At 39.5% G+C, this 23,457-nt stretch overlaps 1 protein-coding gene and 1 long non-coding RNA gene across 13 annotated transcripts in view; one reads left to right on the top strand and one right to left on the bottom strand.

Annotated features, from left to right (window-relative positions):
- Positions 1-21,848, bottom strand: part of CDC42BPA (CDC42 binding protein kinase alpha) — a 181,289-nt gene extending 159,441 nt beyond the window's left edge. For all 12 annotated transcript variants that reach the window (XM_085575882.1, XM_021537008.4, XM_031504271.3 and 9 more), the window contains exons 1-2: positions 21,707-21,848; positions 20,770-20,994 (exon numbers count right to left, since the gene is read on the bottom strand). In XM_085575882.1, coding sequence (XP_085432008.1) covers positions 20,770-20,965 — 196 coding nt within the window. In that variant the 5' untranslated portion in view covers positions 20,966-20,994; positions 21,707-21,848. The remainder of the gene's footprint in view (positions 1-20,769; positions 20,995-21,706) is intronic.
- Positions 21,849-21,937: 89 nt separating this feature from the next.
- Positions 21,938-23,443, top strand: LOC110473975 (uncharacterized). The gene is made up of 3 exons (XR_014953969.1): positions 21,938-22,068; positions 23,006-23,071; positions 23,129-23,443. It is a non-coding gene; the product is annotated as an uncharacterized LOC110473975 (long non-coding RNA).
- The last annotated feature ends 14 nt before the right edge of the window (positions 23,444-23,457 follow it).

Genomic DNA, 23,457 nt, shown 5'->3' with positions numbered 1-23,457 from the left:
GAAATATCCATTCATTCAATATTATCTATTGCTGCTGTGGGCCAGGCTTCCAAAACCAAAGACATCCATTAAAATGAACCCAAGTGAGTGAAACCTAAAACATTTAATTACTTCCTATCTGGACCCCCACCATCAAATTCCACTAGGCTGCAGTCTGTTTATGGAAAGCTGTGTCTCCATCATCCCATTCACAATGCAAGAATAACTCCAGAAACCAAATTAAGCATGGCCATGCCTTCCTGAAAAAGAAACTGATCAGGAACATGAAGCATTTGGAGTTAAATTTCACCACTATGAAATAGCTTTTCTGAACTAAAAATAATAAATATTTTTAGCATTCCCACACCTTCATCCAGTTTTTTATCCACAATTCAATTTCCATTACCAAAATATATTCATAAATGATCTAGATTTTAATTCACAAAAATTCTTTACAGAATTTTTGATTGCAATCCTTCAGAAATAGTGAAACAAGAAAGCATACAAGAAAACCCAGCTGATAGCCTGTCTTAAATGTAGATCTGTATCTTAAAAGAGTGAAAATCCCATTTTAACTGAATGAACAGCAAACCAGCAGCCATTACTACATAAAGTCTTATTTAATAAAATCTATTTTTCACATTTAATCACTTTATTTTTATATTGGACCATGCTTTGTTCTCACACAACTATGCACATATCTGTATACCCCCAAAAGATTTCTAAATAAAAACTATTAAAAAATCAGTTTCTTCAACTATTTCATTAGAAAGTGGATACACATAACAGAAAAGCCATCTGTCTTCTGTTAGAGCAGCTAGAAAAGTAATTTATCTCAGAAACAATTAAAAAATGTTCCATTATTTAACAAACTTTGCATGATACTGCAATCATATCTGAGCATGCAGAGTGACTTGTAAATATTAGGAATTAGGCAATGATTTGTTAAACCCAGAAGTTCTATGTAAGTCTAGTGAAGTAACTGCCCTTTGCATGTAGACAAGAGGTAGAAGAAATTCCATCCAAAAAACCACACATCACCTCTTCTCTACCACACAGCAATTGACATTCCCATTATTCTTCAAAAACTTGGTATCTTTAGCATTTGAAATGATCAAATTTCATAGCTTGTCCTTAAAACAATATTTTGTTTATAAAATATCAACATGGACAGAATTACTGCATCACATTGTTACAGGTGCACGAGATCAACAGTGAAGGCAGCAGAGAAGAAAGGCTGCAATTTGCCCTTACTTCAGGAGAAAAATGAGGGGGACACCTCAGACAGCTCTTTGATAATAGCAAAGTATGATCAGGAAGATTTTACTTTTGTTCTTAAGAACAGAAATTTTCAACTTGAAGGATTCTTCTCAGTACAAGTTTTACTGTTTCCCCACAAATAAAAATCAGTTTGGAAGTTCACAACAGTTACATACATTGATTTCATCTGCAGACATCAGAACATGACCAGCCTCTAAAAGATATACCAAGACATTTGAACCGTTTCAGATTCCTTTTGGATTTTGTCCCTATTCCACTTCTCATATATTCACCAGAGATGGGCTCATAGGCAGAAAAAACCCCAAATCACATAACCAAAATACAGATAGATTAAACACCTTCACTCAGGGTGGTAAGCATGGGTGTATTTGTAGGCAAGATCCTTCTCACAGAACTAAGGAGGCAGCAACAATGCACATTTCTTATAAACCTCTGATTAAAAGGTGACTTTGATGCAGGTTAAAATAAATTAATCAGCTCTGATGCACAATACAGGCCTAGCCCTTCCATATGCATCTCATTTAATTCCCCCATGGACATGGGGTACAGAGGCCATGACCTGGACTCCCACTGTTTTCTCTGAGCATCACTCACTGGTAACTCCACAAATTCACTGTTTCTAAAGATCCTTTGTGCCTCCAAGGATATCAGCGGAGAAAGGTTGATCTGGCCAGAGATCCAGGTTAAATTCTTAAGTTTTTTGGGTTTTTTTCTTTCAATATTACACATTATATTTTACATAAATTCTCCAAAGCCCATCACATGCTACAATTCTGAGACTAAGGAAGTCTCAGAACTCCTGAGAAGCACTTAACTACTACCCACATTCTGCAGCTAAAGAACAGAGATAGAAACTATCAGGAATATGATTAGAATCAAACATGGGCACTGATACTGCCACAAAACACTGCAGAAATAAAATATAAAGCTTGGCAATTTCTTTCTATATCAGATAACCCTGATATGGAAAAAACTAGCTTCTCAAAATTAAAAGACCACCATTAACAAGGTTCTGTAGACAATTTCCCTATTACCTTGCAAATCTACAGTTTAACTGAATGGAAGTACTACTTTTCCAGGTTCCAGACTACTTTAAGAAATTAGTCAGAAAATAGGATCAGAAAAATCATATTCATTTGCCCATAAAGCCTGTCTTGAGTTTTCCTACCTACATCTGCTACATGATTTGCATCATTCTGCACAAATGAGCCATGTTCAGTCACCTTTTTGCCACCTCTATAATGACATCATAACCACCTGTATCTACCCAGGGATAGCACCACCTCCACACTGAATACAAACAGACTGCCAGAAACTTAATGGACAGAGTATCCAACACCAGCATTAAGGCTCTGTCTTTTTTTAATGTGCTTAAAAGAAATATTTTAGCCAAAGAGATCTCAAATCTAATGTAAGGTGTGGCATGTACAAGCTTCCAAGCTTAGGTTCTGAAAAAGACAACAGTAATGACTCATCAGGGGCAAAGAAAGCTTCAAATAAGACAGTGCAGATGAAGAGTGACATGGGAACTCTATTTAAAGCATAACCTGTATCCTGTTTGTTTCCTTTCTTCAAAGAGCAGGGAGGTAGGGATTAAGGATTTGGACATTATTGAAGGTATTCTCTCTGTTACCTCTGTTGAAGGCTTTCTTTCTCTATTCTGCCTTCTTTGAATCTGAGCAAGTGTACCAGGGTTAGAAGTGCATCCACCAAGACAGAGAAAAGCGGCTTAAGATGCCCACATCTCTGTCTAAAGGATAGAATTTCCTATACCAGATACAAAGCACAATGACAGTGGTACACCTTTAAATTTATGATTAACTGAAAAGCAGCTTGCTTTGTTTTTGTTCTGTAGCAGTTAGATTTTAAAAGAGGAGAGAACAAAAAGCAAAACTTTGGATTTTAGGAAGACAATTGGTGTTATGCTGCTTCTTAATTTAACATTTGGAAAAGAATGTTCCTACTACAAAGCCAACCACAGGAGAAAGAAAACATAGTGCTTTTTTTCCCAAAAATGGTGAAGAAGCAATACATAATGTCCTTTATCTCAGAGCCTGGATGCTGTGGTCTAGCCACAAGTGACTGGAACTGGAACTGAAACACTGCTTTCCTTCCCTACTGGCAGAGGTACATCTAAACACTGGAACATGGTGCAGCGCAGCTGTAGCTTCCCTGCAATAACCCAAATGAACAAGAAAAAAAATACTTTGAACTATGGCTTTAGAGTCATCTTTGGGTGTTCAAGCTCCAACAGCATTAACCCCAAACCTTAGATGAGGCAAACTGACAGGTGCACCATTCAAAACCTGAACTGTGCTCCCCTAAAGGCTGAGAAAGCACATTCCAGAAAGCCTCTAATACAGGCAGACAGGATCCCTCTCTGGATGCCTTTAAATACATTTACACACTCTCATTGAATCTACAGGAATCCTGAACATGTGCTCTAAAGCACTCTCACTTCTTTAACACACAGACGATCTTATTTTAAGCCCAGCACACCCCCTCCTTAGCTTTCTACAAACCATAGTGACACTGAGACGAAGCCAAATGCAACTTGTCACCACTTCTTTTATATAGATTTTTCCCTTTCTACATCTACCAGTAGCTCCATCACACCTCATTTTAATTCAGAAAAATTCTACTCATCTCTTCCAAAACACAAGCTGCCTTCCAAAACAGCATCAGCTCTGTTCAGATCAACTACAGCTGCAATAATAAATGAAGTAAATATACATGCTGTGTAATATGCAGTTAACAGAACATTCTGTTTAAATAGGAACTAAAAGACAATTCATTGGAATGAAACTAGCACTGGACAAATATGTGTCAAAGAAAAAAATACGAAACAACAAGAATTGGCTAAGACACCAATGATGATGGAGACTTAAGTTTGGGCTGGTGACAAACTGGAGGGCACAGACAGACAAATGATGAGTCTGCACCTCTTCCAATATCCAGATAAGATATATTCAGGTGGTTCCTGAAAACAATACATCTAATTCGTTGTGCAACAAGACTTCTGACTTCTCACAAAAACTCTTAAATGTATTCAATGGCAAGATCCTAAATACACTGCCTTTCAAAACAACCCTTGAAAAGCAGTGATCTTATGGCCTTTATGAGAACAGGAACTGGCACATGATAATTTAAGGTAAAAGTAAGTAATCTAATATTAGCTGATAATTTTAGAAATCCATATGTGAACTTAATAGAGCACATATCATTATATAGAGTTTTAGAGTCTGAAACAGAGCTCCAACTGATTTCAGTGACAGCTGAGAGTTCTCAGTATCTCTTCATATCAAACCATAGGAAGTCAACTAACTGATCCATATGGTGATGAATGCATAATACTGGTTGCATACAAAATATGTGGTTAATATCCAGCATTAGATGAAAAAAATAAACCCTCTATAGCAGCCAGCAAGAGAATACAATTCTACATAGCATTATTCAATTCCCTTGTAAAAAAAACCCAAACATTTTCCTTTCCAGCAAACCACAAATTCATCCACTAAGTAACTGCTTACTTTGACAGCTTGGTCCCCAACAAAATATGAATTAGTTTCCAGAGCCCTACTGTCTTATGGGATATGCAAAATAGGTCACAGGGGGGAACAATCAGGAACAGGCAGGGAAAACATCACCAGCATACGACTACAGCTATTTTGTCTAAAACTATAAATGATACTCACATATCCTTTGTTTCACACTAGGAGAATGTATCTGAGTTTCCAAACAAACTCAGAATTAGCTCAAGCATTATGCAGACAAATTACTTTATAGATACACAAAGAACATAACGTAAATTTCTTCATAACACCAACACTACCATTCCTTGCTCTGTTCTTACACCATGAAAATCTGGTGCTGGATTTCTGGCAAAGAGATAAATAAAAATCTCCAGTCCACACAACAAGGTACAGTTACACAATACATCTTCTTCACCTCTTAAGTCAGTTTTGCTGCAACTGCAGACATACTTCACCCAACAATCAGTTCACTCCCTGCAGGCGTGCAGATGTCAAACTGTGGAGCTGCACCATAAAGATTTATCACTAAAATAGCACAAAAAAGGCTCAACATCCAGTGAGCGTGGAAGGATTGGAAACCTCAGCAGACACAAAATGAAAAAGCAGAATGTAATCATTACTTAGGCCTTGCATTTCCAAGTGACCAGCAGGACTGACTTCTGATATAAAAGAGAAGATGAGATTAAGACATTTGCTGGGCAGTGGGGATGCTTGCATGTATGGCACAAACTCCTCAAATTCAGGAGAAACAGTATCCCAGGCTAACCAGCTCAAAGATAATCCCTGTACACTGCTCAACTCATCCTGAATGTACAACAGACCTGTAGATAAGCAAGATTTGGTCCCACCTGTCCTATCATCCGATCAAGTTGAAACCACTCAAAAGCAAGATACATATCTCAAGGGAGCAGGGGCTTTAGGGTTCATGGTTAGTTCAGGACAAAATGCTAAGTTTTAAGGATGAGTCAGAACTCTCAGAAAATGTGGGAAGGCAGCTCTGAACCACCATTTATTTGTTTTGTGATTGTGCAGGGACTAAGCAGAGGCCAGTGACCTCAACATGACCAGAAGGCCGGTGCTCCACATCCACATCTCTTTTCATGGTAAAGCTTCCTTCATGAAGCTACCAGCTTTAAAGAAAATGGAAAGAAAAATATTCACGGTGAATTTTCTTGTGTTTGTCTTTCTCCCAACACTGTAAAAGCAGTATTAAAAAAAAATAATGTATTACTTCAAGTTTCAAATCCTAACTACTCTTCTCAGCTAATAAGTTCCAAAATTATACACCCTATGCAGTTAATGAAATCACAAGAAAGAAACATCCTCTTCTTCTCCAATGTAATCATCTGCAGTAACCTTTCTTAGGAATTAAACCAACTAACAGGAAAATTATTATCGTGTTTGGTGCAGAAAAGTACCTTAAAACAAAGATGTTGACTGTGCTAAGAAAGTCTTGGAGATTTTTGTGTGTGGCCATTCAGTCACAGTCACCAGTTAAAGCCACAAGCAAGAGGGGAAAAGCATTCAAAGGGATGAGTAAAGGAATTGCTCTCCATTTAATCTGCAGCTCACCTACTGCAGTACTGAGCTCACAAAATGGAAGTGACTTACTATGCTAACCTACATGAAATAAGCTTCCTCTGTTACATGGAATTGAGAAGAGAAGGGGAAAAATATTCAAGAACCTCCAGGAGAACATTAAATTCTTCTTTGCAGTTCAGGATTTAACTCAAGAAATCACTAAGTAACTTGCTCTACATTCTTCCTTGATATAGTTCAGAGAAGCAGAGACATTCATCAGCAGAATCATATAATGAATAAAAACATTCAGCAGGAGGTGGGCTAACTACATTATTTACAAGCAGGAAAACCACAAATGAGCTATTGCAGCTTTCCAGAACAAATACTCATGTAGGATCTGGTTCTGCACTGGCTTGCACTTTATTCAGATGTCACTGCTCCATACAAATAAACAAAACAAAAATTTGAAAATACACTACTGTTCTGTCTCTGATTTTACACAGGTGTGAATGACTGCCCATTATTTCAGATGTCATGTGTTCTGGCTGAAGTCTAACGTTTTGTTAATAATTTTTTTCAAGACAGATCCCTTTAAACAAACAAAGAATTCATTAAAAGTTACTCTTTTCTACTAATTTTGTTTCTTTATAAGCTACTCTTTTGCTAATGAAGCCAAAACTGGACTAAAACCCCAAATTCCACTGCCCACAGACTAGTAAGAAAACAAACTCATTTTAGTAATCCTACCACGTCAGAACACCAATCCATTGGGGACCTTCCACACCTGTAAAATAAAGGAGGCAAGTTTCTAAAGTCCTGCTGTCCCACACCAAGAATAAGAACACTAAATCACTGTCATTTTGGGAATATTAAATGTGCAGCAGGAGAGCAGAGGAATAGTTATTCCTTCCCCTTGTCCAAAAGTATGCACAAGAGCTGGCTATGGCAGAAGGCCATGGAAGGCAATTCCAACCCTTGCCATACTTTCTCTGAAGAACTCTGACAGACTCGATGCCAACTCCAATTCCACTATTCCTGGTATATCATAAATAGCTACCTCGGGACACTTCAAGAACTTTTGCCCTTTGAACCTGGCAGAGCAAAAATACAGATTACAGCAATCTGTACAAAATGTTTCTGCTCAAATGAAACACAAAGTAAATGCAAATTATAATAAGGCAGCAAAATCACTCAGAAATTCTTATTAAACAAACTGCCCCATAAATAACTTCTGATGCAAAGCATTAAGTACTACATAAATTACACTGTGCCTTGGAAAGAGTTGCTATCTGCAAAGTAATAGCTCATTAATAGTTGCTGAATTTTTCTTTTGCAGTACTATATTTAAAAAAATTCACTTTTCTCCTCTGGCATATCATGACTAAGTTGCTGTAAAAACAGACTGACCACCAACCAACCTCTGGGCACCCTACAGAATGTTCTCAGAAGCTCTTAAGCAGTAAACACCAAAATAAAGTTACCTAAAAATGCAGAGTATCCATTCTTGATGGAAAGCTGACTTTTACTTAGCACACTTGCTTTAAAATCAGCTCCTCACAGGGCAGTTCAGAGAGCCACTGGAAACAGGCAGGAAGCAGATACTCAAAAGCACCAGGCAGAAAAAAAGGAGGAGTAGGAAGGGGGAATTTCCTGATCCAAAGAAGTGACAGTATTATGAAACTGCCTACCTATACTGTATTTTTCACTTTAATTGATGATTAAGTACAAGGTTTTAAGAGAACCTGCCTCAACCTACAATTAAAACTTTTTGAGCAATACCTATGCAGATACAGCCTTCCAGGAGGTAATTCTCAGCATTAGTTGGAGATATAAATCAAAGAGTTTCTGGTTATCTCTCTTGACATCATATTTGACTTCCTGAAAGCATGCAAAGTTTTATGGGTTAAGTTTCTAGTGTAGCAATGATCTGAATTTTGCAGCCTAACAGTTACTTGCTCCAACACCACAACCATCAGTATTCCTCAAAGTCCACTCAAGCTAAACCTTAACACACCGCAGGAGACATTGCAAACCTATTCCATAAACAGGAATATAGGAGACAAGATTTCAATGTATGCATTTCAACTTCTGTAAGACATTAAGGCACTCAGGAAAACTTCTCTGAAATGCCAGCGGCATGCATATCACGGGCATATCACATGCACGTCATAATCCACAGGAAAGATTTTGCTAAGGTGAGGTACAAACAAATCACCATATGAGTTACAAGATTAATTTTTATGGAGGTCCAAGTTCAACACACATAAACAGTTGCTCAAAACACAATTCTGGCAAGCATCCACCCAACCACTGCAGTAAAGAGCACTTCCCTTCTGAGAAATAAAACAATTGCCACTGCTTTGAGTTGTACAATGCTGAAGGTACAGAAGAGGGAGGAAAGAGGACATCACAGCAACAAGATCACAGAAATAAGATTAGAAAGGGCACCCAAACAGTATGCTAGAAATTTAAGCAAATAAATAAAGCTCTTAAACACACAGAAGTTACAAGCCACCCACACCTTCAGGAATTTCCACAACAAACGTTTCAAAAAACTTTGAAGAAAAACAAATTAAACTGGAAGGAACACAAACATAAACCTGGATCCTAGAAACTGCTTTTCCACTGAATTTTTAAATCACCTTCACAAATCACAGCTGTGCCTCCATTTCTTTGCAGAGATATTTCATATGCTAATAACCACATACTTTTCCCATACAGGTTTTCAAGGCAATATATCGAAGTACCCAATATTACTGTAAATTATTTTCTCAGCAGGAAAATAATTGAAAGGAGAAAACGTATATTTACAACCCTCACAAGCAGGAAACATTTCAAAAGTGTACTATAAAAAAGTGAAGCAAAATAATGAATAATGAAAATATTCTCTCTTGACATCTAGAAAAAGCTACAGTAACTGAAGCATAATTTTAAATACTTAACCAGTTAATGCCCTCAAATAGTTTGGCTCTCTTTAGAAGCTCAGCAGCAAATACAAACTGCTTTAGTATCATGAGGGCATCAGTGATTTAACATGATGCTTATCTCCATTAACTGAGAGCAGAATTAGGCTTAGAAATGCCTTCTTCTTCCTATCAGACAGACATGACAATTTTGGCTCATAGCTATTAAAGTCAATGCCTCCCACGTGATGAATTCATCCCCATTCAGATGTCTAAACTTTCTCAAATCTTGACACACCACCTGGGAAACAGCCTTTCAGTGGAGAGGCTGTTTTTCTCTCAAAGAGAAAAAAGTAGCAGGGAAAATAGCACCTAGGTCTTTAAGTGCCTGGCACAGAAAAATATGGTATGAGACAGACACTAAGGAAAAGAGAGAGAAGAGAACCTGGGCTTATTTGTCAAGTCTTATGTTTAAATTGTGAGTCTGAAAATGTCAAGTAGCACATTTATAGATTTCATATATTCCTGTCTGATGGGAATACTCTGAGAAGGGACATCAGGAAGCAGCAGTGCAGCTCTTCTGCACTGTGTTTTACAAACACACACACAAAAGACCCCAAGCCCCTGTGCTAAGTTATTATGCTTAATTCAAACATGTGGTTTGACCCTGCTTCTCTTGAAGGTAATGAAAATTCTGCCACAAGCTTTGAGAAGGGTAGTGGGGGGGGCGGTATTATTAAAAACAATTATCAGCATACCAAGAAGAAATCCTTGTAGCTGTGCCAAAATTACTTAATTTACCATCTTCCATCTCCTGCAAATTTCCTCTGATGCTTCCCATTGGAAATGGATCTGTACCCCTGATGCTGGAACCATGCTAGGAATGACCTTTGCACCCTGTCACTGTAAGAGCGTGTGACTTCACATGGCAGGGACAGGGAACACACAAAAAGCTGGAGAAGGTGTGTCTGAGAGAAACTGAAAATCTAAACTAAGAGCAGTAACTAATGATAGCCTAACATTAGCAAAAGTGCCATGCAAATCTAGCAGTCATAAAGTTTACTGCTATAAGAAGCAGTGGGATAATATCAAAACTACTAAAGAAAATACTTGCCCCAAACACATGAACTAATCTGATCCAACTTCATCTGACAGTGACATATTAGAGAAGATTGTTTCCTTAAACTGAAAAAGAAAAAAAAAAAAAAAGGAAACCCCCAAAAGATGGAAACCCTCTCTGAAGCAAAAGGAGCAAGACAAGAAACTTCCTTTTAAAGACAGATTTATATATTCTTAACACCTAGGTTTTAAAGTATAAAATTTCATTTTGCTGATCATGACCTGTCATCAGTAAGAATTATCAATAAATGTTCTACTTCCTAATTAAGGTATATGGAGGAAAAAAAGTCACAAGGTCACATGGAATAAAATTATTCAAGTCTTGAATAATCGTATGATACTTTGATGTGAACAAAAAATTTTAGTGCCACAAATTCAATCTGGTTAAGAGCTGAATGCATTGAGGCTTTAGAACAAATCAATTGCCAGCAACATATGAGGTAGAAACTTTTGCAATTATAACTATGATCATACACATGGTTAAATACATTAACTGACAACATGAACCACATGACCAACAGAAAGCAAAAACTCTTTAGAGTGGTTTGTTTCCTTATCAAGAAAACTTAATGGTGAAATTAAAACAAATTTGTAAGTACTAATATCAAGACTTTATTGGATAGGATTCCATTCTATTGGTAGTGCCAAGGATCACAAAGTGAATGTAGTATTGTCAGTAAGTAATACAATTTCCATTAAAGGATCTTAGCTTTGGAGAAGAAGAATGTAAAAAATTCAAGAAGAATATAGCTAGACAACAAATCATTAGCTCCTTGACCCAGCTGTACACTTTTTTCTCCCCCAGAAAATTTAAGCACTAGGCTACTACTGATAAAATCAGATGACATCTCTGCTAAATCAGCCAGGAAGAGACTCTTGAGGCATTACCATGAGCTCCTGCAGCATACACTCAGCAGTATAACTGCACAAATACTCACTGAAGTACCTAAGAAGCTACAACACCAAAAGCAACTGGTTCCCAGATCACCTTCTCTGAAGTCCATGTTACTTAAGGATAAAGTTAACCAAAAAATAGCAAGCAAATGAAATAATACACACCAGCTGTGGTAATACACACACTGTATACCATTTTCTCTTGGTAACCTTAATTCTAAATAGTGTTTTCATTTTCAGAGTGTGAATTATCATCAATGGAGATATTATGTCATCCCTTATTTTCAGATAAACCAGTAACACATAAGGCCATAGACAGTACATTTTTATAGCCAGCCTACTTATAGCCAGAAAAACCCACTTGACTAATTTAATTTCAAAAATTAAATTATTACTTTCATAAAGATGCAGAAATTTAGAAGTACATATTTTGTTACCCAAAAGTGGCTGCTAGCTGTAAAGGTGAAAACAGTCAATACTGGAGGTAGAATGACAGAACAGCAAAATTATAATGGTCTTCTCCGCAAATTTCTGTTTGCATAGGAAGCAGCTTCTATAATTTCCTCTAACATATCAGTTCAGCAAGAAAACAAGTCTCTTTTGTCTCAATCCCTATCAAAATTATAAAAGGATCTTTTTAAATAATCACAAAATAGTACATCATGTGTTTTAGTTCTAAAAGTTGGGGGAAATATAAGGAAGCTATTCCAAGTGGGTTAACATAAGAATCCTTGTCTTTCAGTTACAAAGTATACAATGAAAACAGTGTAAAGACACTAAGTGATACTATGCCAAATACCACACCAGACCAACACTTTCTTTTTGCAAGGAATTACCATCATCAAAATCAGACAGTTATTTTGAAGATCCCTCTTGATTATTAGAAACTTTCTTATTGCAAAAAGAAAAGTTTTAGAAACTGTTACAGAAAAAAATGAAGCTCACTGAATTTCTACACCAAACACCTACCAGAAGAAGCTGGTAGCCTAAAAATTTGTTTCAAAGTTGTAGCTCCCTTTTATGCTAGAGGGAATCTGAGAGACAAACAGCCTGGAGCACAGGAGTTGTACTAGCTGGAGCCACAGAAGTCTGGGCTGTCACAATCCTAGCCTCTTTCTTTTGTACAAACACCACTACAGTATCTCCACAGAACCATACTGACAGATTTCAATGCGCTTCTGCAGCTTGGCTGTTAACTGGATTGTGTCCCTCTGCCCACACAAGCCCCAGTAAAACAAAGTTCAGTGGACTTAGCCAGCCTTAAGACACCATCAGGTCAGCCCCCACCCAAGATAAAACCAGTGAGTTGCAATCAAAATGTGACTTCTATTTCCTCCTCCTCCTCTTGTTACTATGTGTCCTGCAAAACAGTCAGACAACACAGTGCTTTATTTACAAAAGACAGCAAGCTAAAGGTGAAAGAACTTTAATGAGCACCAACAGGAAATACCTTGGGAATGTGGTGTCCCCACAGCACAAATGACATTTTCTTTGAAAACTACTGGGCAGACAAAAGTAATTGCCACCCTTCCTATCACTTCTTTATTTTAGTTTCAGGTATTAAAATGATAAAGCTATACTCCCACTTAAGTTTCATCCTTTTTAGACTACAGGACTAAAACAGATCACAACTTCTTACTCATAAGCAGAAAAAACAGCCCAAGGCTCCAGTTCTCCAAAATCTAACAAGGCAAAATGATTAATGATAGTAAATAAATTGTTCTAATAAGAAAAGTACAGGAAAACACTGTATAGATGCACCTGTGGGTAAGGTCTGTGTGCTATTTTTCACTCAGGTGACAACTTTTTGCTACCATTCTCCGCACACAATCTCTATATTATTAATCTGGCCAAGAAAATAATGAAATCTTGGGAATGACTAGGGAAAAACAAAAAAAATACCAATCCAAATCCAGAAACCAAGATTCTGGTCATGGGAAGATCAGACTGACACATGGACATCCACACTATATTAGAAATACTGAGATGGGATGAAAAGCAACAGAATGGAAGCAAGGAAAAAATGCACAAGGCCTCAGCTGAGAAGGTAAATTGCTCCATGAAAAACCTTGGAGAAAGGAAAGGAAGAAGGACTCAGACATTGAGACTTGCAGGCCCTCCACCACATCCTACTCCAAGCCTCAAACTCTGAGACTGAAAGGAAACTAAAGACCAACAAGGCATTGCTGCTCTAATCCCACAACGTCTGAAGGAAATGCAATTATTTTTATTAACATCTACAAATTCTTTTTCCTCTCCCACTTGGAATGGCACGCTAAACTCACTTTATTTCTACAAAAAAAAATTACTGCACATATCCACTAAATTGTTGAGCAAAATATATCTTTTCCCCTCAAAATGGCACACAAAACTACCACAGTTCATAACATCTACAAGGTCCCTATGACAAGCTTTTCAAAAAGTTGCCAAGAGAAGGTGCACTAAGAAGGTGATCCCTAAGAATAAAAGAAATCTGCAATATTGTGTAAGAAAACTAATTTAAATCAAACTGGAAGTCTGGATACGGATAAGGAAGAATAATGAAACACAAAGTCAGAGAAGTCTGGATATACCTCATGTGGCTTTTATCCATGGTGACCACCAGTAAACCTAATTAGGCTGTATTACTAGAAATAAAGCAAACTGACCTGCCTGAATAGAAGATTTTTGCAGTTATTATTAAGCCTAATGTCATGTTTAAACTATTTGAAATAAAAATCTTGTCGTTAACAAAAGATTGCACATGACTGACCTAAATCACTTGCATTTTTTAAAGATTTTGGTCCACATTAGAAGCACTCCCAAGCTTAATGCGGATTTTAGAAAAATAACGTGTTGAGGTAAGTTAGACCAGAGTAGAACAAAATATTCCAGTTGTTCAGCCAGAAAAAGAAAATCAAATTAAACAAGTACAAATGCTTGTGGAAGGAATGCCTGCTTTGCCAAAAGATAAAACTTCAAAAGTCTATAAACTGGCCTTTTCTTTCAATCCTGTCTCACCAGTCCACTGTAGCTTTTTTAGTCGGGTTTTAGAGCTTGGCAGCAGGATTTAATTGCTTCTGGAAGTTTTCTGCATAAATGGGTACTGTAAATTTTTTACAGGATAAAAGCAATCAGAGATGCTAAGAATACATTAATATTTTTCAAAGACACATCCCGGGCAATTTATTACAGATCACTTTCAGAAAATAATATGGGGAGAATGATTTCCAGGATAGTAGCCTACACCCATTTTGTATCTCAAAATCCTGTATTTGCAATTTATTCATAAGAAAATTTCAAAACAACACTGGTGTCTCCAGCCACAGGTATGACTCAGTAGTGAAATTACTGTTATTTGCTGCTGCTATTCAGGATTCAAACACTGATCTATGGATGTAAGGTAGAGCTTCAAAAAGAAAGGTTCCTTCTACCTGTCTTTGTAAAAAAAATACTATATATAATTTTTTTTCTCATAATTTAACTATATCGAGCAATAAAGCTCATTGCTTTTGGAGCACAATATTAGTCAGCTGTGATATAATATGCTGCAGGTTATACAAAAATATGTCAGTAAAGTCCAAGAGAGAAGGGCCAAAATACAAGGAGTTTAATCGGGTACATGCACAGCCTCATATCCTACACAGAGGTTAAAAATTCAAACACACCTTCAGTAGTACATTTTGCAGTTATGATCATACCGTAAAAAAACCCTACTGGATTAACCCTTAAACATGAGATGTCCCAATAACAGGGAATTTATTGTGTTGTCATGAGGTTTATAATGCCCACTGAGCAGACTAACTCATATAATTGTATTTCTCCATTTGTCCCCATTAGACCAAAGCATGCAAGGAATTTCTGTACAGAATAAAGGCATTTCTAAAATTCCTGGAAACTAAATATTAGTTAGCTTTCTATCTAAGCAAGCTGTGCTCCTTTGCAACAAACAGGACATCACTGACAGAAGTCAGTCAACCTGAAGACACACACCCCAAATATGCCCCAAAATAGGCAGCCCTGGAGTACTTCCAAACTTCCCCTGCCCAACAGAACAAAAAGAGAGAAAAAGAACAGCCTTTAAACTAATTTCTACTTAAAATTAAGAGTTTTAATTAAAAAAACACTTTGTGTAATGAAAATGTGCAATGAAACAAACATGTTACAATGGATTAATGCCTCACTCTACTGGAAACTAATAAAAACCAAGTAGAATTAACTGGATGGTCTCACAGCTCATTTGAACACATCAGAACTGTTGATAAAAACACAGCAATTCGTTTACTGTGTTGAAGGCAAGAATCAAAAGTGAAATAAATGTGGGAAAAAAATCACAATTTATTAGGTATAGACCTTAAACACAGAGCTACTTAACACTAAAGCTGCATGGGCAACCATTCTTCTACATATTTTCCGGCAAATACTGTTTCCTTCTTTTTCAAGCAATTTGGTGTAGAACTGCATCTATATAAAAGATCTTTACACAATATTCTGAAACATAGAGATTTAAAGATCGTTTCTATTTGAGAGCATTAAAGAACCTTCTTCTTTCACCCTAATCAATAAAAAAGCATTTAATTGTTGGTTGCAGCTGTGTAACAGAAACAATAGATCACACAAAATAAGCAGTAAAGTGTTATTGTAAACAATGTCAGAAATTTACGTGTCAAGAATGCCACGATGTCTTCTGCACTGATGGAGCCCCATCAGTTCACATGGCTCAGCTGCAAGCAATGAAACAACTCACATTTAAAATTAGGAATGTGCCTAAACATTAAGTGGCCTTGACAAGCAAGATGCTTGTCATTTTCCAGACAGAACTGAATAACTGTTTTTGCTGATGTCAGGCCAGGAGGTATTCCCATTTTTATGACTAGAATAAAAAGAAGTTTATACTTTTTAGAATGTAATTAGGGGGAAAAATTATTTCTAATGGTTAGATAGTACTAAGGTTAGAAAGTACTGAGCACCAAAGTCTACTTAAAAAAAACCCAAAACAACAAAACTTGAAAAAGTTGATTGCTAAGTCTTTTACTGTCTGCTAAGAATAGGACCTAAATGAAGGATTGTTTTTAACAGCTGTTTTAAAAACAAAACATAAGCAACTCATAGCTGAAAACGACTGTGATTTTGTTCAGGACTTATACAGAGATAAATAACAAAGAAGATGTGCAGAAGCCTAGAAACAAGATTTTGTTTTCTTTTGTAACTAATATGCAAAAACAAATCCAGCTCAAAAAGGGGCTTACTATTTTTTCTTAAGAAAAACCATGAGAGAGAGTGCCAGAAAGGTAACATAGACAACCTGTCTGCAATTCTGTCTTGAAAAATTGGTTGTATGGTCATAGAGCTATTTTCAATATCCAGAACAGATGCTGCACAACTGAGTAACAGAAGTATGAGACCAATGATGATAGTCTAGGGTATGACCGTATCAGCACTGCAGAAACAGCATGCATTTCAGTTCTACTAGAGATGAAATGAGAACAATTTAATCCATCTTCCAAAGCTTTCTTCAGTAGAAAAAAGCAAAAAAACAAATAAGAACAACAACAAACTGAACAAAACCAATCAAACAAAAATTTTACTAAAGGACAGTTTATATTTTTCCAACAAGAGCACAGATTTAATCAAGTCACTGACCTCATCATGGTACTGGTGGTGCCCTCCATCTTCCCTCACTTTCATCATCACACATTTTGAGGTTTATTCTATTATTCCTTCAATGAATCCTAAATAACATTGTTCTCATTTCTTTTTAAAAGCAATTCAAACTAGGGCCATTGGAAAGAAAGTTTTCCCAGAACCAAAGCATCTCCAAAAGCTTCTTTTTATCACTATAGTTCTCCTTCAAGTTCACCTTATCAGCCTTCGTTGCCTCCCTTATACTCTTGCATCAGCATGGCAACTCACACACAAGTAGACAAGAAAAAGCAAAGTGCTTGGAATTCTCAACAGCTTTTTCTGGTAAGCTCCAGTTGCTATAATTAGACAAGCCCTTTTCTAAATCACAAATACAACTATCAATACAGATAAAAATGAAAACTAGCATCAAATACATAGAACAAGCCAAATCTAAATGTTCCAGTTTCTTCCTGATATCTCAAAATGTGCCCTGATTTAACCCTCAGAACTCAAATACATTGGCTCTTTCCATGGCTGTGTTGGCATATAAGATACCTATGGAATATAAACAACAAAATTAAATCATCTTACAAACAAGTCACAAAATCAATACTGTATAAAAATAGGGAATGCAATTATATTTTCACTTAAAGCCAATGATAGGATTTTAGAAGCAAAGCAGCTTCTGAATCACAAAATAATTAACCTGACACTTCTAACCATCTGTGACACTTCTAATGTCATTTCAAGCAGCAAAAAAGACTGAAATTCTACAAAAATTTAAAGCTCAACTTCACATTGTAGAGACCTTACTTTCTCCACGTCCTGAGTTAAACTTGCAGTATCAAGCCAAAACATGAACAATTAGTTCAGATCTCTATTCTTTTACCCCGATTGATTTTTTAGTAAGTTATAGTTCTAGATTACAAGTTCATAAAGTAGTCCTAAAAGATCTAAGTACTAGAACATGAAGCTTCTTAGTTCCCCTAAATATAGCAGCAGTCACATGGCTGTCATTAAGACATTAGCTTCTCCATGGTAGAGTATCTCCTAAACCTTTCCCCCAAAAAGTCAGATTGTGGTTCAGTCTTACATGAAATACAGCAGACAACATCTCAGACCCAGAACACTCTGTATAAAAATACACATACCCAAATGCAACCCCTGCTCAAACCCTCCACAAAACCAAACAGTAACACCTCAAAACTACACTGCTGAAAAGAAAAAAATTATTTGCTGCTCAATAGGAGTCTGTGTGACCACTGAACAGATGTTTATTAACCTTTTCTTAAACTTAACAGACTAAAAATAAACCTTATTTACTTCTAGAAGGAATAATTTATTTTAACAAAGACAGTTTAAGATGACAATCAGTTCTCAGGAGTGAATTTGTACTCTGCATTTTGTATACATACACACACATCCCAGTTCATACCAGTCCCCTGACCAGTTCCAATACATTCAGATTGCACTCTTCATAATATTTGAGCCAATCTGTAGATGTTTGGCAGAAACCCACAAAATGCCAGCATCCAACTGACATCCACCAATAGATATACCAGCCCCCAAGTTTTATTCCACTGATGGGAAAAATAAATTAACACACACTATTTTATACGGTACATTCAAAACCAAGAGCGCTCCACATGCAGCAGCTTTCTGAACTCCCTGGTGTAAAATTTGTGCTACTTTTCCTGCTGTTCAAATAGAGAAGCTAAAAAAAACTGAGCTGAAAGCACTTCAACGCTGAGTCCTTTAGAGGTGTGGGCAGAGTCCATGATTTCTGGCTGCCAGCCTTCCACTTCTGCCACTACTCAGCACATCTCTGACTTGAAAACCACATATAAGCTCTTTCTAATCAACCACTTGCATTGTTTCTCCTTCTGGGAAGAGAGATACGAGGGGTCATGATTATATCAAAGCACAGGGTACCCTCAGTAACTCCACTGCACCACAGCACTGAAGGGTACCCAACCTCTCTAAGGGCCTGATTTTGCCAACTCCCTGATCCCAAGAGGAATGCCAGAGACCGCCAGTTTCACCAGGAGGGCTGGCCCTCAGAGGAGACACTCCTGGGAGCGTTTGCAGGATACAGACATCATTCACACAGACACTTCCACCAGCAGGTACCAGCCACCGCTGGCTCTTCCCTGTCACCTCACAAGCCCTCCTGGGAAAGCTCCCAGGGCAGAAGGCTGGACAGCAGAGCTGGGAGCAGACAGAAGACCACAGTAACTCAGCCCTGGAAATGGAAGCAATTGGTCTTCTCTGAAGCCTCAGAGTCCTGCTAAGGCACAGCTGGAGCATGAGAGTGGAAAAATAGCAGGAAAAATAGGCCAGCAAGAAACCTTATTCCAGTCCAGCCTTTCCAAAACAGTGTATTATTTCCATCAGCAGATGGGAAAGCTTATTACAGAAATTTTGAGCTACTGTCAGAGCCTTGCAATGATACATGTACCTATTAAACAACCACCACTCAATGCACCAGTACCCAACACAATGGGTCCTAAACACACTGTTGTTCTGATCATCTAGATATGGTTAACTTGGTTGTTATTATTATTATTATTTACAGGGTATCATCACCTGGCTAGATGCACTGCAGACTACACTAAGTTCCTGCACAGAAAATACCCTTGGAGCCATCATATTTCCCCAGTCTTTCACAGCTTCTGTATGCCAGTGGCAGTTTTAGAGGGAAGATTATTCAGAAGAACTTTTAATTACCATTTCCTCCTTTGCTAGAATGCATTAATTATAGCCTGTTCTTCCAGATAATAAGAAAACAAAAAACAGTGCAATATGAACACTACAAGAAACTTAATTACTGAGTCAGATGTCCTTTAGATGTCAGTATGACTACAGAGAGGAGCAGGAAAATAAAACACACACATATCAGCCTCAAGTTGTTAGATCAGTTATCAAAACAATGTCTTTCCTCTGCAACTTCATTTTGAAGAGCTCAACCACCTAGTTAATCAAATGCCTGTTAACATGTTTCAAAAATATGCTTTTTTTAATGAAGGAGGCATGGTCATGTATTTATTACAAAGCAAATGTGGTAAATGGTTCTGTATGCAAATACAGAAGTGCAGCATGACTTTGAAGTTTGAAGGTCAGATACAGTAACTGTTCTCATCAAGGTTCTTATGTCAGACTGCATCTTCTGGTTTACAACTGAGTTTAGGAGGAGGAAGAAAGAGAATTAAAAAGAAAAAAATAGAGTCAACCAGTTCTGTGACAACATAAGAAGAACTGGCACAATATCATTCACCTGCTTTCCTTTAAAAATCTACTAATACCCTATCTCCCACAAAATTAAAAGTCTGTCGGGGACACACAGATTTTCATTCTGCTTTTCAACTCTGATTTTCCTGATGAAAAAAGCAATCTACTTAAGTCAGCAACAATTTTATATTAAAGAAGAGAATGTCATCTTCTCCATCTTCACAGATGTTTCAAATCCTTATCATTTCAGAAAGCTGAAGGATTTTCTTGTTGATCAACATGTTTTATTTTAAAGCAGTACAGATTCAACTGCAGAAGCAAATCAGAGGACTGTGCATTGATATTTTTGCAGGCATCAGAGAATTTATCCCTCACCATTCCATATTCCCAGCAATTTTAAGATACAGAACTCAACAGCTGGGCCTGAAGGCAAACAAATATGCTAGGAACACAAAAGCCCGATCCATGTCAAAAAAGAAAAATAAAAAATATGAACTATGTTTTACATGCATACCTCAAAGACAAAAAAACAATACAGATTTCTTTTTAGCACCACTACCAAGTTTAAATACAGTGGAACTGACAACACTTCCCAGTAAAACACTGAGTTATAAACAATCCCCTCGCACACATAAATAACAGAGACATTATACAAAGCAGACAGGAACATGGACGGATGTACACAAAATAAACACATTCAAACTTACCCCACTCCAGATACTCAAGGATGTTCTTCTCTCTTCTCAGAGGGGAATTATTACATTCATCATAAAGGCAGATGAGTATATCCAGCAAGGTTTCCACACTGAAGCATTGCCCATTAGTCTGTGTTGGCCCATCCAAAATAAACTGCTCCAACTGCTTCAAACGCACTTCTCCAGACATGGTTGTTTCAGTTTGCATTGGGGTTTCTTTTTTAATGATTATTATTACTTTGTCAGAAAAACAACAACAACAAAAAAAAAACTTTTGAGGGTTTTGTTGTTTAAAAAGTCAACAGTATTTTTTAACAAGTGCCAAACTGTGATGGTCCTTAATTGCCAGCCCACCTCGGTGTTCCCAGCCTAAACTAAACCCTTGCAGTTTCAGACACACACATACAGTGTGGATATCTGTGTATTTATGACATTTAAGAGAAGAAAATAGTTATCCTAAAAAAAATTAACAGGCTTAGTAAGAAGTGGGGCAAAAACATATATGGGCATTCCTGATGCTTTAACAATAATAATTGCACTCAAATTCAACCGAGACTGCCTGACACCGATTTCACCGTGAGTGCATAGGCACACGCAGTTAAGTATTTAAGAAGGTCTTCTCCTTCATTCCCAATGCAGATCATGCAGCGCGATCCTGCGAGGAGCCCCGCCGCAGCACCACGGGCTAACAGCCCCTTTGGTTCCGCTTCCCAGGACGGATGGGAAGGGGAAAACAGATGTATTTACGTATTTATATAAGCGAAAGGCAGCAGAATCGAGGGCGCACACCGGCGGGGAGGGAGGGATGAGGGGCCGCGCAGCCCCGCCGCCCCCCCCGGCCCCGGCAGCGCCTCCGCGGCCACCGCGGGGTGGGGCGCAGCCCCCCCTCCTCAGGGCGCAGCCACGTCCTGCCCCGGGCAGCCTTTCCCGTCCTCCTCCTCCTTCTTACCAAGTCTCCTTTTAAGGCTTTTCAGTGATTCAAAAAAACTAAAGTCTTCATTGTCGCCCCCTTCTCCTCCGCTGCGCTAAGGGGCGGCGGGCGGGACGCGCGCCCCGACACACCGGCAAAAGCGCTCCGAGCCCTGTCAAATCCTTCCCATGGCTGCGGCGGCGGCGGCTGCTGCGGAGACGGCGCCCTCCTCCTCCTCCTCCACCCGGTGCGCGTCCTGAGGCGGAGGGAAAGCGCCGGCGTCTCCGCTCCGGCCGCACGCTGCGGGCCGGGAGGCCCCGACGACGGCGGCGGTGGCTTCACTCCCGGCGGCGCGATGGTGTCCCGGCTTCGCCCCCCCGGGCAAAGGGCATCCTCGGGCGGTGCGTGTGCGGGTGTGTGTGTGTGTCTCTGTGTGTGTGTGCGTGCGCGGGGCGGCGGGGAGGGGTAGCGGCGGCGCCCTCCCTCCCCGGCTCGCTCCCTCCCTCCCTCCGCTTCCGCGCCCTCCTCTCCCCCGCCGCTCCCTCCTTCCTTCCCTCCTCCCTCCTTCCTTCCCTCCCTCCTTCCCTCCCGCGGTCACACGCGGCAGCCGCCGCCGCCGAACCCGCTGCAGCCCAACATGGCGGCCGCGGCGGGGGGGAGCCGCCGCCGAGCGCCGCCGCAGCGCGGGGAGCCGAGCCCGGGGCCGCCGCTACTGCTGGGATTGAGGGGAGGAGGGGATGCTGCAGCAGGGAATGCAGGGATACGGGCGGACCCAGGGATACGGGAGGGAGAGAGGGCGGGCGCGGGGAGGCCGCAGCGCAGCTCCCCGCGGGCTGCGGCCGACCCGGCTGGGCTATCCCGGGCGGACCCGCCCGTCCGGCCGGGGATCCCTCAGGGCCTTGCCCCGAGCCGAGGGGAGCAGCCGACGCCGCTGCCCGCCGCGGTTCCGCTCGCCGCCCCCTCAGCAATAAGGCTTTTGATTAAAAATCGCGGCCTGGTTATGGAGGGCTGGCAGGGGGAGCAGCGCCTGCCTGCTCTTCCAAGGGGATCTGCCGAGCTCCAGGGGCGAGCCGGGACTCCGGCTGCCTCACACTTCGCTGTTAAAACGTGACAGAAAATGCGTCGGCTCTTGGCGGTTCTGTCCCCGCTAGCGAAGTGCCTCCCCTCATCGAGGAGCCACCAGAGTACACGCCGGGGAAACAAGCTCCTTTTGCGGGCATTTCAAACCCATATCGTTTAAGAGAGCTGGAGGATATCCTTGTTGATCAACGTGTTTTAAGGCGGTATAGACTCAACTGCAGAAGCGCATCCGAGGATTTTGTGCTGATGTCTTTGCAGGGCCGCCTGTGGGGTGGAAAATGGCAGCTGCCCACCAGCACAGCGCGGCAGTTCTCCTGGCCGGAGGTGTGAGATTGAATGTCATCTCTAAGACAACGTGTCACTTCAATTATCTTTCCTCAGAAGCCAGGTGAAAGGGAGGAAGGCCATACCACCCTCAAAGGTCACTGGCTGTAGGTGAACTTCAAGCATTCTCCTGAAGCCCACCAAGGTCTGCATCTTCTGGAGCTCAAGGGAAGGAAGAAACTCAGGCATCTGCTTCCTCAGTTCAGTAACCAACAGATGACCCTCAACTGGGTTTTGCCATACCAAGCATCTATATAACACTTTTTTTTTTAAACTGGCCTTTTTACCAGCTAATATAAGACATCTACAGTCTTACATACACAGTAAAATGTACTACATAATATGATTAAAGTCCCATATGTTTGTTCAGAATCACTCAGCTGTAT

Source organism: Lonchura striata, chromosome 3 (assembly GCF_050655825.1).
Source record: "Lonchura striata isolate lonStrDom1 chromosome 3, ASM5065582v1, whole genome shotgun sequence".
In the NCBI taxonomy this organism is placed as follows: domain Eukaryota; kingdom Metazoa; phylum Chordata; class Aves; order Passeriformes; family Estrildidae; genus Lonchura; species Lonchura striata.
The sequence above is the reverse complement of the archived record's forward strand: the minus strand, read 5'-3'. Positions and strand labels throughout refer to the sequence as shown.